Raw genomic sequence first — 13,172 nt, forward strand, 5'->3', positions numbered from 1 at the left:
ATAGGAAGCAGATCATGGACCACTGGCCGTGAAGGAGGTAACAATTCATTCTCATTTTGTTGGGGTGGCACAGAGTTGGAGGCAACCTGAATTATCCCTAGGGGAGTGACTAGGTAAATTGTGGTGATGGCAAACTGCTCATCCATTAGAAAAAAATGGATTAGATGCAGGTGCAGAACGGGATGGTCTGAAAAATATAGTGCTGAGAGAAAAAAGAAAGAAACAGAGTGAGCTATAAAACAGAGTGCCATAGATAAGTTAAAAATGCATACAGTTCTGAGAAATTGTCACAATCAAGAAGAGCCTAAGGAGACTTGACAAGCACACGTACTGCGGTATCCAGGGTAGGACCCTGGAACGGAAAAGGATAGTAGGTAAAAATTAAGGAAACCTGAAATACAGATTTTAGTAAATGCTAGTGGGTCGATATTCATTCATTAATAGTGTCATATGTACCATGTTAATGTAGAAGTTAATAATGTAGGGGAACTAGGTTAGGGGTATACAGGAACTGTCTAATTTTTCTATAAATAGAAAACTGTTCTAAACAATAAAGCCCATTTTAAAACTGAAGAAAATACATAACGCAGGAACAACTATATATTTCCCAGAAACGCAACACACTGGAATGACTGCCTGTGGAGTGGGCAGGCAATGAAGAGCGAGGAGGGGGTGTTTAAATAAGTAACGAGAGGGTCCTGGCGCAAACCAATGATAATAATGCACCGTGATTGAGACGTGCAATTAACTCTGTCTCGGAGGTCCCAAAACTAATAACAGTGATACATTTTTAGAAAACTGGGAGAGAGACAGAAAGCAGGACAGTAGGTCATGATGGCTACCTAAGTGGGGAGGCTCTGATGACGGAAGGGGACATGGAGGAAACTGAGTAACCTGGAGGAGCCCCATGAAGGAGAAGATATAAGTAGGCCTTGAAGCCAACGGTGGGGATGGGAGGGAGGCGCTTTTAGTGGTTACACAACAGGGACGACAATCCAGGACCCCTCCACAGCCCCATCTAACACCGGTCAGGCCCTCTAATTCCTAGCCAAAGCCAGGAAAACCCAATAGCAACCAACATGAAACATACTGGAGGGAAGCCAAGATGGACAGTGGTACTATGAGTAATAGTACCATGTAATAGGACAGTTACATTTGAATTTGAGATCAACAATGACTAATTTGTTAGTACCAGTATATCCCCAATATTACACAAGACATACTTATACCAAAAAATTATTTGTTGTTGATCTGAAATTCAAATGTGATTAGGCATCTTGAATTTTTACCTGCTAAATCTGGCAACTCTAAATAGTAACAATAGCAGTAACACTGCCTCGTTACTGTTCTAGATACTTCATTTAGTTGTCTTGTTTCATCTTCATAGCAACCCAATGAAGAATGTATTGTTATTTCCTCTTTACAGACATGCAAATTTTGACTCAAAAGGATCAAGTCACTTGCCCAAGGTCCTGAGGCTAGTAGATGCCCAGCCTGGGATGTGAACATCAGTATCTGGACTCCAGAGCCCACGTCTTGAGCATGATGCCACTTCCTGACTGAGCAGGGGAACAGCCCCAGGCTTCGCTCCGACACCCAGAGACAGGTTACGGACTGCAGCCTCCTTGTATGGCCCTCAAAACATGCCACTACCTCAAGAAACCTTCCCACCAGACCCTCTCCCCCCAACTCCGCCCACCTATCGGAGGCATCAAGTGAGCTTTGGGCTTCAGAAAGTGAAAACCAGCACTCCCACAGACGCGGAGCCCCAAGTAGCCCTAAAAGACCACACTGTCCCAACATTAGGGGAAAAATAATGAGAAAAGCGGCTCTTGGCTGAGGGTCTGGATAAGCAGCATAGGTCAGCACAACAAGGTTCTGAGCCAGGCCACGTGCCATCCTGCCTGGGGACCTTTGGGGGTCCCTTCCAGCTTGGGGACAGTTATTAACTTGAATCTTACAAAACGGGTTTCTAATAAAAATGGCACACCACCTCTCAGCATGACACCTCTTGAAAGAATCGCAATGAGCATTTATTGAGCATCTACTATGTACGAGACATTGTGCCAGATGTTCTCATTGCCCTGTCTAATGATGGGGCACCTAAAACTACAATCCAGCAGGGCATCTATTGTTTCGGAAATGAGAAGCCTGAGACGCAGGGAGGTCATTTATTTATTCAACACTCGTTAAGAACCTACTAATTTATTGTTTAGACTCTGTCCTAGGTGCTGAGGATACAGCAGTGAACCAAGCAAGACCCTTGCCTTCATGGAGCAGGTGGGGACACAGATAAAAAACAAATAAATTTCTCATGTCATTTCAGGTAGCAGGGCTAAGTGTGATGAAGAAAAGTAAAGCAGGATCAATGAACAGAGTAGTGGGTGGAGATAGTCTAGCCAGGATGGTCAGGGAAGATGTGTGAAAGGAGAAAGCATGTGAGTAGAGAGACCTGAAGTGAGGAAGTGAGTCTGGGGAAGGGTGCCCAAGGCAGAGGTGACAACCAGTGCAAAGGCCCTGTACTGAGGGTGACCACCACATACCAAGATAAGGCCCGTGGGCTGGAGCAGATTCGGGAGGATGAGGGGGCAGGAGATGAGTTTGGAGAGTATGGCGATGGCAGGTCATTTTTTAAAAAAAATATTACCATGGTATATTTATGTCTTTGTTCGGGATTGAGAGAAATGTAATAAACCACTAATAGTACATGGGTGAGGAGATGTTAAATGGCTGCTGAAGACCATTCTTCCTCCTACATGGTGCAGTGCATGAAAGTCATCATCGGGTCACTCCACTTAATTAAGATGAAGGGGCCAGGACAATTACATAATCAGATAATGTTACAAGGGAAATAATCCAATAACACAACAAATCACGCATGCTTGGAGTAACTCAAAACCTATCTACACAAAATAACCCATAATCCTTGCCAATGGGGTTGGGACCAAACAAATTTTCATTAAGTCTTCAAATTCTATGACTTTTCTGTTGTTTAAGGTGCATTCCTCAAAACTCCAGAAAGAAATTTAAGAAAAAAAAATATTTTTCCCCCACACATCATCACAGAGCTGAGGTTTAGAGAAAGCTCCAAAGATTAAGGAATGTGTGTAAAAGATCTTAAATGGCAGAGCTGTTTTTGTTCACTCTCCCCTCCCCCGCTACAAAGAGAAACAAGAACATGGGTGACCTATAAGAATAAGGGAAACAGATTTCCATTTGTAAACCTGTAAGGGGCCATTGAAAACAAGGATATGAAAAGGAGTTTCAAAGTTATGAGGAAGACATTCAGAGAGGACTTTCAAAAGAAAACAAGCAATTAATGAGTTGGGTAACAATAGAAACTGAGCAATGCCAAGGCCTGATGGCAGGTCATATTTAAAGGATCACTGTGGTATATAGAAATGGATGGGTAAGTGACTGAATAAATGGATGAATGGGTGGACGGATGGGTGGATGGGTGTGTCAATAAATGGGTTTCCATGAATTCCTTTTGGCTAGCTGCTGACCAGAGGTAAGAATATGTGTAGCTCACAAGTTCATAAAATGTGTCCAATGCTTGGTTCCCAAATAATCAACTCCCTCGGAGGAGTCCCAGGCAAGCACATGCCTTCATGAAATAGGTCCCCTATAGAGGATTTTTGATCCCAAGTTCAATAGGCAGACCGGGTCTTCATCCCAAGAAAACCATCACTGAGGAGGCCACGGGATGGGGCTGAGCACACCAGGAAGAAATGCCTTGCCTTCCATCCCTAACAAGGCCAACTCCCACACAACAGGGTGGCACACACACCACCCACTACCTGAGATTCCCTGGGCAGATAGCACTAGCTATGCCAAGGCTCTTCTGCAAGTCCCGGGGAGAGAAAATCTGGTATGCCCACCAAAAACATAGAAGCCACCTGCCAGGACAAAGCCAAGGCTCCCTGCAGGGGATGCTGGTGACCAGGAGCCCAGCCCGACAGAGCCATCCCATCCCACGACCCGTGACAGCTGCCCAGCCTCACCTCCAGGTCCTTCTCGAGCTCCAGCCCGGCCTCCAGCAGCTTGCATTCAAACTCCTCCCGCTGCTCCTTCCTCTCCTCCTCCAGGGCATCGAGCGGGCCTAGCTCAATGTCACCTGGGCCCCCAGCATGGGGCTCCTTGCCCGTCTCCCCATTGGAGACGATGGCCAGCGAGTGGCCAGGGAAGCCGTGGACAGGGTGCGCCCCACGTTTCCGGTAGTGGTAAGCAAGCACATAGTCGACTTTCCTCTTGTTGTCATGGAAGTGCATGCGGCTCAGCCGGGCCTCTGAGAACACCGGGTCGTTAGCATCCAGGTAATTGTTGAAGACCTGGCCAGAGAGAACAGGACAGGGATGGTGAGGTCCAGTGAGGAAGGAGTGAGAAACAGAGGAGGCTGACCTTGCTCTGGGCCCAGAATGGTGCAGTAGGAAGCCCTCAGGCCCAAAGGACCTCACTGCCCCAGTGAAAGGACAGAGTGGCCTAAATCCATCATCACAGCCCTCCACCCACCTGTCCACAGGCATTGGCGCCTTCCCACCTGCTCCGGCATCCATGCACACACATGCCCTCATATACACACAGTGCACATGCAGCAGCAGACCCCCACAGGTCGACACCACCTGCCTTCACACACAGAGCCACAGGCCCACTCCTGCACTTGCACACAGTCACGTCCACTCAGCCTCTCTGCACCAGCACTCCTGCACACGTCTGTGCACACACACCTCACCTAAGTGCACGCTCACACACACACACACACACACACACACACACACACACCTACTGCCTTGCAGGACAGCAGGCCTGCCTGCAAACACACACATATGAGCACACACAGAGTACTCACTGGCAGGTTCTCTGGATCCATTGGAACAAAGGCGAATGTCTGGTCACCTGGCTCAGCCCCACCTCCCACCCCACAGGGAATCAATATACATTGTGCTCCTCACAGGCCCACATCCTCCTCTTCCTCGTCCTCTCCGGCCACTGGTGAGGACTCTGCCAGGGACAGCAGCAGGGAGGCTGACTCCTGCACCCTCAGAGATGGGAGGTTAAGAGAAAAGGAGAAAGAACAAGACAGAGCAGAGGAGGAACCTGCATCCCCTTTGGGTGTTTCCCTGTTTATTACTGGGTTGATACCCAGGTGGCTTAGCAGCCACCTGAGAGGTCACCTGGGCAACCAGATGAAGCGCCAGGCACAAGGGAGAGCCTGAGAGCTGCCACAGCAGAGGTCTGGTTCCTCGGGCCTGTGGGAGGGGAGCCAGGGTGCCCGCAGACCAACAGGCGAGGTCACCTGGCCTCACACCTCCCCTTCCCTGGCCTCTTCTGACCATACTGGAGTATGGCTGGGACATTGTGCTGTCATCGACTTGGAGAGAGAGGAGAGCAAAAGGCCTAACAAAAACCCTGAGCCTGTTTCTCTCTCTCTCTCTCTCTCTCTCTCTCTCACTCACACACACACACACACACACACACACACACACACCTGCCTGCCAAGTGGATGGTCCCCAGTTAAGAGGCTCCTTTGGGGCCCCCAACAGGGTGAGCAGCCAGCACCCCAATCCCAGTACTCACAGAGCTGCTGTGGGAGCGCCCTCCAGGAGAGGGCTGGCCAGAATCTCGGTTGGAGCCGCCCGGCAGGTCCGGGGCTCGGGGACCCAGCACTTTGAGGTATTGCTGTCTGTGCTTGGGGCCCTGGCCACCCTTGGACACTGCCCGAGGGCTCAGCCTGCGAGGAGAGCCAGGGAGCAGAGGGATATCTGTGGGAAGAAGGAGGCAAAGTTGCTTCAGGTGATGGGAAACTCAGGACACAGAGAAAGGAGGCACTGAGGGAGGGACACCAGGGTGGCCCTAAGAAAATATCCATGTCTCCTCACAGTCTTAGTTAACCAGAGTCGCACTTGGCACTGGGGAAGGGAATGGGAGAAGGAACCAGGTGAGGGGTCTCACCCCACTACACACACACACACACACACACACACACACACACACACAAGGGGGAGGGGCTGGAGCCACCAGCAGGCGCTCCTTTGAATGATGGCGGTCATAATCTCTTATAATTCCCAGAGAAGGGGAGAGGGGTACTGTCAGGTGTGCCAGAATGGATGGAGCCTGCCTGGAGAGACACCTTGAATTAATGCCAAAGGCTTAGGTTTTACGGCCTCCCCTGGGGAAGCCAGACCAGCCAGCATCGCCCCTCAAGGAAAAAGCAAGGACAGACCAGGGGTGGGCCCACTGAAGACAGGCGTGTCCTCCAACAAAAAGGCAGCTTCCAATGCCCTTCAGGGTCTCCATGCATCTGTTGCCTCCACCAAGACCTCAGAGATCCACGGCCCCTTCTCGGCCCTCCCCAGAGCAGCCCTTCTAACTACCCGAAGCAGGTCTGCAGTGCTATCTCCAAAACCTTCCAGCATCACCCTGGACGGAAAGGAACCCAGGCAGCAATGGAGTTGCAGCATATTAGAATTCGAGGGGACTGAGAGATGAAACACCCCAACTCCGCTTTGCAGCAAAGCCCCAGATGGGCCACCAGTTGCCAAGGTCTTGCAGCAGACTCAAGCCTCTTCCCACCTCTGAGAAACACTTTCAAGTGGAGCAGCATAGCCAGTGCACCTGAGCTTAACCCTCAGCTCTGCCACCTGGGCTTCACCCTCAGCTCTTGCTGGCTCTGAGAGTTCTCTCTGAGCCTCTTTCTTCAACTCTAAAATGAGAAGAACCCCAAACTTGCAGGACTGCAGTGAGAATGAGAACTAGAGATGTGATACAAAGTGCCCAGGACAGTCATTCGCCTATAGATGTGCAATAAAAAATGGCTATCATAATTATCATTATTTTCATGTTAAGCTCTATATGAACAGAAATCACACCTTATATATCCAGCTTGGCCCTTAGAACCTGTTGAATTAATTAGTTAATTGATTAATTAACGAACAGCAGCTCTTCCAGGTGTCTTGAGACGGAGCTTCCGGCCAGTGACTAGGTGGTGGAGCAGCCCCTACGTGCCCAGCTCTACTGGGCAGTGTCAGTAAGCCTAAACATCTGGTCCCTGCACTTGAGAAACGGCATCTTTTTATGAAGACACAGCTGCCATGCAGGAAACACAGTTATGGCCAGCAGAGTAAAGCTTCTTTAATTTATTTCTATATACAGGCTCCAATCCATATTCTGGGAGACCAGCAAGGCTAGGTCAAGGTAAATTCCCAGAGGAATGAAGCCGGAAGGCTGGTCTCGAAGGGTGGGAGGCTTCTGGAAGGCACGTCCTGAAGACAGAACACAGAGGGCGGGAGCCATGCACATGGTGGTGCAACAGGGGGGCCTCCAGCTCAGGACATCAAGGGGCTCCTTCCTTGGTCTCTGGTCTTGCCCCATCCCTCCCCCTCGTGCCTTTCTGCCTTTCTGCATGCTTGCGCACCCACTAGCCCAGGGCAGAACTGAGGACTCCACACCCCAGGGAAGGCCTGAAAACCTCCAGGTGCATGGCTCAAAAGCCCAAGGCCATCCTGACGTGTAACTGGGCAAATGATAAAGGTGATGCTCACCAAGGTCTGCCCTTCCTTGACAACTATATTCACGTTCACAACCGTGACTCAGGGTAGCTCAGATTCAAAGTCAGCCTAAGCTTTAGTCAAACCACTATCCAGGAGCCACCACCCACTAAAGGTGCCGCCTGGGGCTTGAGGCTGGCCTCCAGGGCCCCGCTAGCCCCCTGGCTGCTTCCTCTGCTTGCTCTCTGACACATGGATCATGGCTGCCTATGTCCCTGCTTTCATACCCACCTTCTCCCCCAAACCAGTGATTAGAGCACAGCCTATCAGCTTCAGAAAGACCTACCAAGCACTAATGACACAGACATGGAGAGACCCAAGAGAGCTGCCCGACACCATGAGAAAAAGCTGAGGGGGTATGTGAGTGAGGCCTGGCCATCAGGAAGGATGGGACAGATAAACACACTCCAAGGGAATCTTCTCAGAAGCTGCGAAGACATGAATTGAGGTTGATCAGAAGCAAAGGCTACCATACACCGCCTACGGAACACGTTGCCCATTTGGAGAAACGTAATCATCTTTCCTTCATTGACCAGTCACTTGGCTCTTGGCACATACTACCTTGAACAACAGACCCAGGTGTTCACAACTTAGCTAGCCTCCTAGGCTATGGGTGTCATCAGGCGGGGACATGGCTTACCCATCTCTGGATCAATTAGATGGATGTTCACAAGGCTTGGACCTGAGGCTTCTTCTCTACCCTCTAATTCTTTCCCTGGATCCTCTCATCTACTGCTGTGGCCTTGATTATCACCTACGTGGTTCATGACTCTAAATTTTTCCTTTAACCCTACTCTTCTCAGCCACCAGATCATCCGCTCCCCTGCCTACGAGGCATCACCAGCTAAATGCTTCAGAGCTCCCTCAAAACCAGCATGTCCAAAACCAAACTTAGGATCTTCTCCACAACATGGTTCTTTTTCAGTATTCCCAATCGCTATAAACGCTGCGGCCATACTCTCAGTCCACAAACCAGAAATCTACAGGCAGCCTTGACAGCTGTCTTCCCTCACCCCATATCCAATTTGTCACCAGTCCCATGAATTTTAACCCTGAAATACCTCCCAAATTCATCTGTTTTCACCACCTCCATGACTACCATGCTGCCCTAAGCTATCATCCTCACTTACCCGGGTTACTCCAACAGCCTCCAAACAGCCCCCTGCTTCGGCCTTTATTCCCCTTCATTGTTCTCCACAAAGCAGCCAGGGGGTCCTTTCAAACTGTTGATCTGGCCAAGACACCTTCATGTATGGAGACTTCTGGTGCTTCCCACGGCTCTCAGGCTTTGAGACTTGCATAGTCTGGCCTGCCTCCATCTCCTTTCCTCTCACCCCATGTTATGCTGGATCTCTGAGCTCCGCCATACTGTTCTGCTTTCAGTCTCTTTAAGGAACCATACTCCCTCCCAGCCCAGGACCTTGTGTATGTTCTTCCCATGGCTGGAACCTGCTTCTTCATCTAGCTGTGGGCCCATTGTTTTGGTCATTATAGGCCCAGAAAATCAAAAGTAGCACATTCCTCTTTCAAAGAGCTGCCCATCGAGGTGTAAGATAGGAATATTCAGATACTACTGGCAAAACTAATTTCCTCCCACCCCAGACATGACTGCAGTTCCACAAGCCAAGGTGGCACAGGAGTGGGGCCACACAGACACAAGTGAAGTCATCAGAGGAAGGCCTCTGAGCTTCATCCGGTGGACTTCATCGGTCAGCAGGGAGCCAGAGAGAGTGGGGCTCAAGAGCAGCATTTATTGTCTGGTGTCACTAAATAAACATAACCCATTGGTGGCAGCCCACTGATTGTCCAGTCAAAGAGACTCCTTCTGGGCCGGCCGAGTGGCACGATGGTTAAGAACTGGCTTGGGACGCCAGAGGGCCCCGGTTCGGATCCCACATATGAGGGCCAGTGACACTGCCCTCTACAGCTAAGATGCTGAACAACAGCTCAACCTGGAGCTGGGCTGCCATGAGTCGCCGGCGACGGCGTAGGCTGCAGCCCCTGTGGCAGTGGGTTGCCATGGGCTACCGTGTGTAGCCAGCAGCCAGCGTGAGCAGCCAGCAGCCGCAGTGAGCGGCCGTCCAGAAGCCGGTGACTGATCTGCCTCACCCGGGAAGAGCACAATGATGGTGCCAGCTTGGGCCAGTGAAGCAACATCCTCTACAAGTAAACTGAAGAACAAAAACAACAGCAACTTGTCTGTTCTCCTTCCCCCGATTCCCCAATAAAATCTTTTAAAAAAAAAAAAAGAGAGACTCCTTCTATGCCCAAGCCCTTGCCCAGATCTCCAAATGACCACCCCAACTGACTGCCCCATATGTGACTAGCTCCTTTCAATTGTCCAGGCTCTCCTAAGACTCCTAAGGCATTAGGGTTGGGGGAACGGAGAGCCCTCTTTACCTAGTCAAAGCGTAACCAGATGAAAATGAACAGAGGTCTCCCACTAGGCATGGATAGACGGCAGCCCGACCTAGGCAGCATATCACCTGCCAACATCCACATCTGCTCCCAATCCATTCTCCTCCTCCACCCTCAGAGGGATCTTTTTAAATTATACTTCAAGCTACTCCACCCTCTCACCCCTTCAATGGTTCCCTGTTGCCAGAGCATAAAATCTTTACCATGAACAGAAAGGTGCTACATATATTCTCCCACCTTCCTCCAGCCTTCCTTCCTATTCCCCATCTCTGGGAGCTAGAGTGTTCTGAACACTTTTATCTGCTCCATTTGTGGAGACATTGATGCACAGTGGGGCCACAGGGCACTTGATAAGTGGGGAGAGGACTGTACATTTGGAGGGTAGGGAGAAAATGAAGGGAGGGAGGGCAGTGTCATGGTCTTGGCCTGCTGTTTGGAGGCACCTGCACCCTGTCTGAATGGTCCAAGGCCACAGTGGGCAGTCTTTATCAGGCTGAGAATAAGAAAATCAATGCCAGATGGTGATTTGGGACTCCATTAGCGCAGGGGCAGGCTCTACAGGCCACCTGAGAAGCATGGGAGTCAACTTAAACACATCGTTCTCATTCTTACTCTACAGCCCTCCCAGGACTAGGCATCAGCGCTCTGCCACATGGCAAGCTCCACACACAGCCAGGAGTGAGCTCAGACACACTGAGCCTTGGGACCTAGTCCCCGCACTGCCATGATTTTGGAAAAATATACTTTTTCTCTGTGCTTAGTTATTCCTTCCACGATTGATGGAGAGGGTGTCATTACTATACGTTTTCTTAATAGGATGAGTGTAATGACACAGTAAGAGGAAGACCAAAATTCCTTGGAAGTACATGAGCTATGGCAATGCGAAGGACCATTATCAAACCCTACTTGGAGCTCCAGTGCCTGCCCTCTTCATCTGTCTCTGCCCACCCTGACTGCTCTGCCTCATTACAGCCGCTCTCTCCAAGTCCCCAGAATGCCCCTCTTCTCCCACCCACCTGCCTGCTTACTATTCACTTCCACCTCAAAGTTTCCTAGACTACACAGGAGAAGCACCAGCTATCTATCCCCCATTACAACAAGTAAATCTCTTTTTTTTTGCTTACTCATCTGGGACCACCACATACTCTTTTGCCCTGTAGGTCTAGTTTTGGCTGTTTTAGGGATGAACTCTGGCCCTTGTGTTGGATCCAACCTCCACCACCCAGTTGGGCTGCAGGTCCCTCAGGCTGCACTACAGAGAGATATGAAGGATGAGGATCAGAGACTTAGAGAGAAAAGAAAAGAATAGAGGCTAAAGGCAGGGAGAGGCCCAAGTCTAAATGAAAACGTAGGTAGAGCTTGTTTTTAGTCCTCTCAGCACCTGCCTTTTCACTGACCCTTCCCTGAGCTTGCCCAAGGCCCCTCCCCAGCTTCGGTTCCCCCATAGTCTATGCCTGCACTTTCCCATCCATCATCAGGGTCTTCAACACCCATTCCTTCATTTAGCTGTTGGCTGTCTTAACTAAGAAGCTAACTTACACCAAAGTACAAACAGCCCATGCTGACATCCCGAGATAATAGAAGTGAAAGCATTTTGAAAACTTTAAAGGGCCCTGCAGATGTCACTAGCCCGCCCTGCATGTTGGCAGGGGCAAGGGTCTTAGCTCAAGGAATACTCTCTGATGGTGGGCACTGGTGCACCATGCTAGGGGAAGGGAGAGATGCTGAAAGGCAGGAGTTCTTCCTAGCCCTTCAAGTCATGCCACACCTCTTGGACAGTTTGGCAGGAATCTTCAGGGTCACCACAAAAGCTCAGAGCATGGAGGGGCCTCTGAGTTGAGGAAGAAGGGCAGACACAGGATATGAAAAACTAGTTAGACTAAGAAGGCTCAGGCAGACAGTGATGGTGGGAAAACTGGAGCAAAGGAACCAGGTGACACAATCAAGAGAAAGCAGAACCAGGCTGGACAGAAAAAGAGCAGGAAGTGGGTTCACCCGGTATGGAAGAAGATGAGGTGAATCATCAGGGTCCAAGGAGGTTCCCAGAGCCTCCAAGAGAGAAAAACAGGAGGAGAGGTTTCCTGGGGGAGCTGGACTTCCAGACAGCATGGCTTTCCCTCGAAGTGTCCCTCATGGCATCATTACGGTATCATTACTACCCACTTGCAGGTGAAGTATGAAGTGCCCTGAAAAATAGGGCAGCCTCTGTTACCAGCCTTTCGAGGACATTGCTTCTGGAAAAACCAGATTGGCCAGGGCTGCCCTGAGGAGAGACAGAGCTAAGAACTCTCCAAGCTAAGAACAAGACTCCAAGTGGGTATGGTCCTACTGATAGGCAGGCCCTCTTAGTAGCCTTAGGGTGAGACTTTCAGATTTTGAAGGCACTCACCCTGGGCCCTCCCCAAGCATCCTGGGATGGATGGACTTCATTTCAGTTAGAATGCACACTTACATTGAGCTCTCACCCTACTTTCTTGCATGAATTTAACCCATGTCATCAGTCTAACTTTGAAGCTCCAAGCTCAAATTTTGGACCCAATGGCCCTGCCAATCACCCCACCTCTTGCCCCATACATCCTGTTAAACAGCACTTTGACCAGTCTCTGCATGCAGCCAAAGTAACAGAAGGACTCCAGTTCCCTCAGGATCATTTGCAAATCTGCCTCCTCAGCTCTGCTTGTCTTGTAGCCTTGGTTCGAAAGCCACCTTCTCTCCCCCATGCTCAAACATCTCTTTCCTGGTGATGACACTGCCACAGTTTTGCATCCTTACCTTGCAGCTGGATAAGTAAGAGTTAACTGGCCTCACTGCCATTAATCTCACTCTCCTCCCATCCTTCTCAATCCTCCATCCTCCACTCACACTTCAGCTAGTGTTAACATTTGATACAGTCTGACCAAGTTACTCCCATGCAGTGGCTTCCACTCTTCTTAGGATGAGGACCCAATTGTCTAATATGGCATACAGGGCCTTCCGTCATCTTGAGGCTCACAAACAACTTGGCATTCAAAGACTTCCATATCTGGCTGTGACATATCTCTGCTGCCTAATCTGTCCATCAGATAAGAACATTCCTCTTTAGCCAAACCTATCTCCAAACCAACTCACTCTGTGCCTCTGCTCATGCAGTCACTCTTGCTTGGAATGTTCTCTCCACTTGTCTAAGCCTCAGCCAGCTAAAGTCCTACTCCTATATCAAGCCTTCCC

At 49.9% G+C, this 13,172-nt stretch overlaps 1 protein-coding gene across 1 annotated transcript in view; it reads right to left on the minus strand.

Annotated features, from left to right (window-relative positions):
- The window catches only part of ANO2 (anoctamin 2), a 318,461-nt gene that overhangs the window by 290,849 nt on the left and 14,440 nt on the right, over positions 1 to 13,172 (minus strand). The window contains exons 2-3 of the mRNA XM_019627082.1: positions 5,578 to 5,787; positions 4,005 to 4,331 (exon numbers count right to left, since the gene is read on the minus strand). Of these exons, the coding sequence (XP_019482627.1) occupies positions 4,005 to 4,331; positions 5,578 to 5,787 (537 nt within the window). The remainder of the gene's footprint in view (positions 1 to 4,004; positions 4,332 to 5,577; positions 5,788 to 13,172) is intronic.

Source organism: Hipposideros armiger, unplaced genomic scaffold (genome assembly GCF_001890085.2).
Source record: "Hipposideros armiger isolate ML-2016 unplaced genomic scaffold, ASM189008v1 scaffold_706, whole genome shotgun sequence".
Taxonomy (NCBI): domain Eukaryota; kingdom Metazoa; phylum Chordata; class Mammalia; order Chiroptera; family Hipposideridae; genus Hipposideros; species Hipposideros armiger.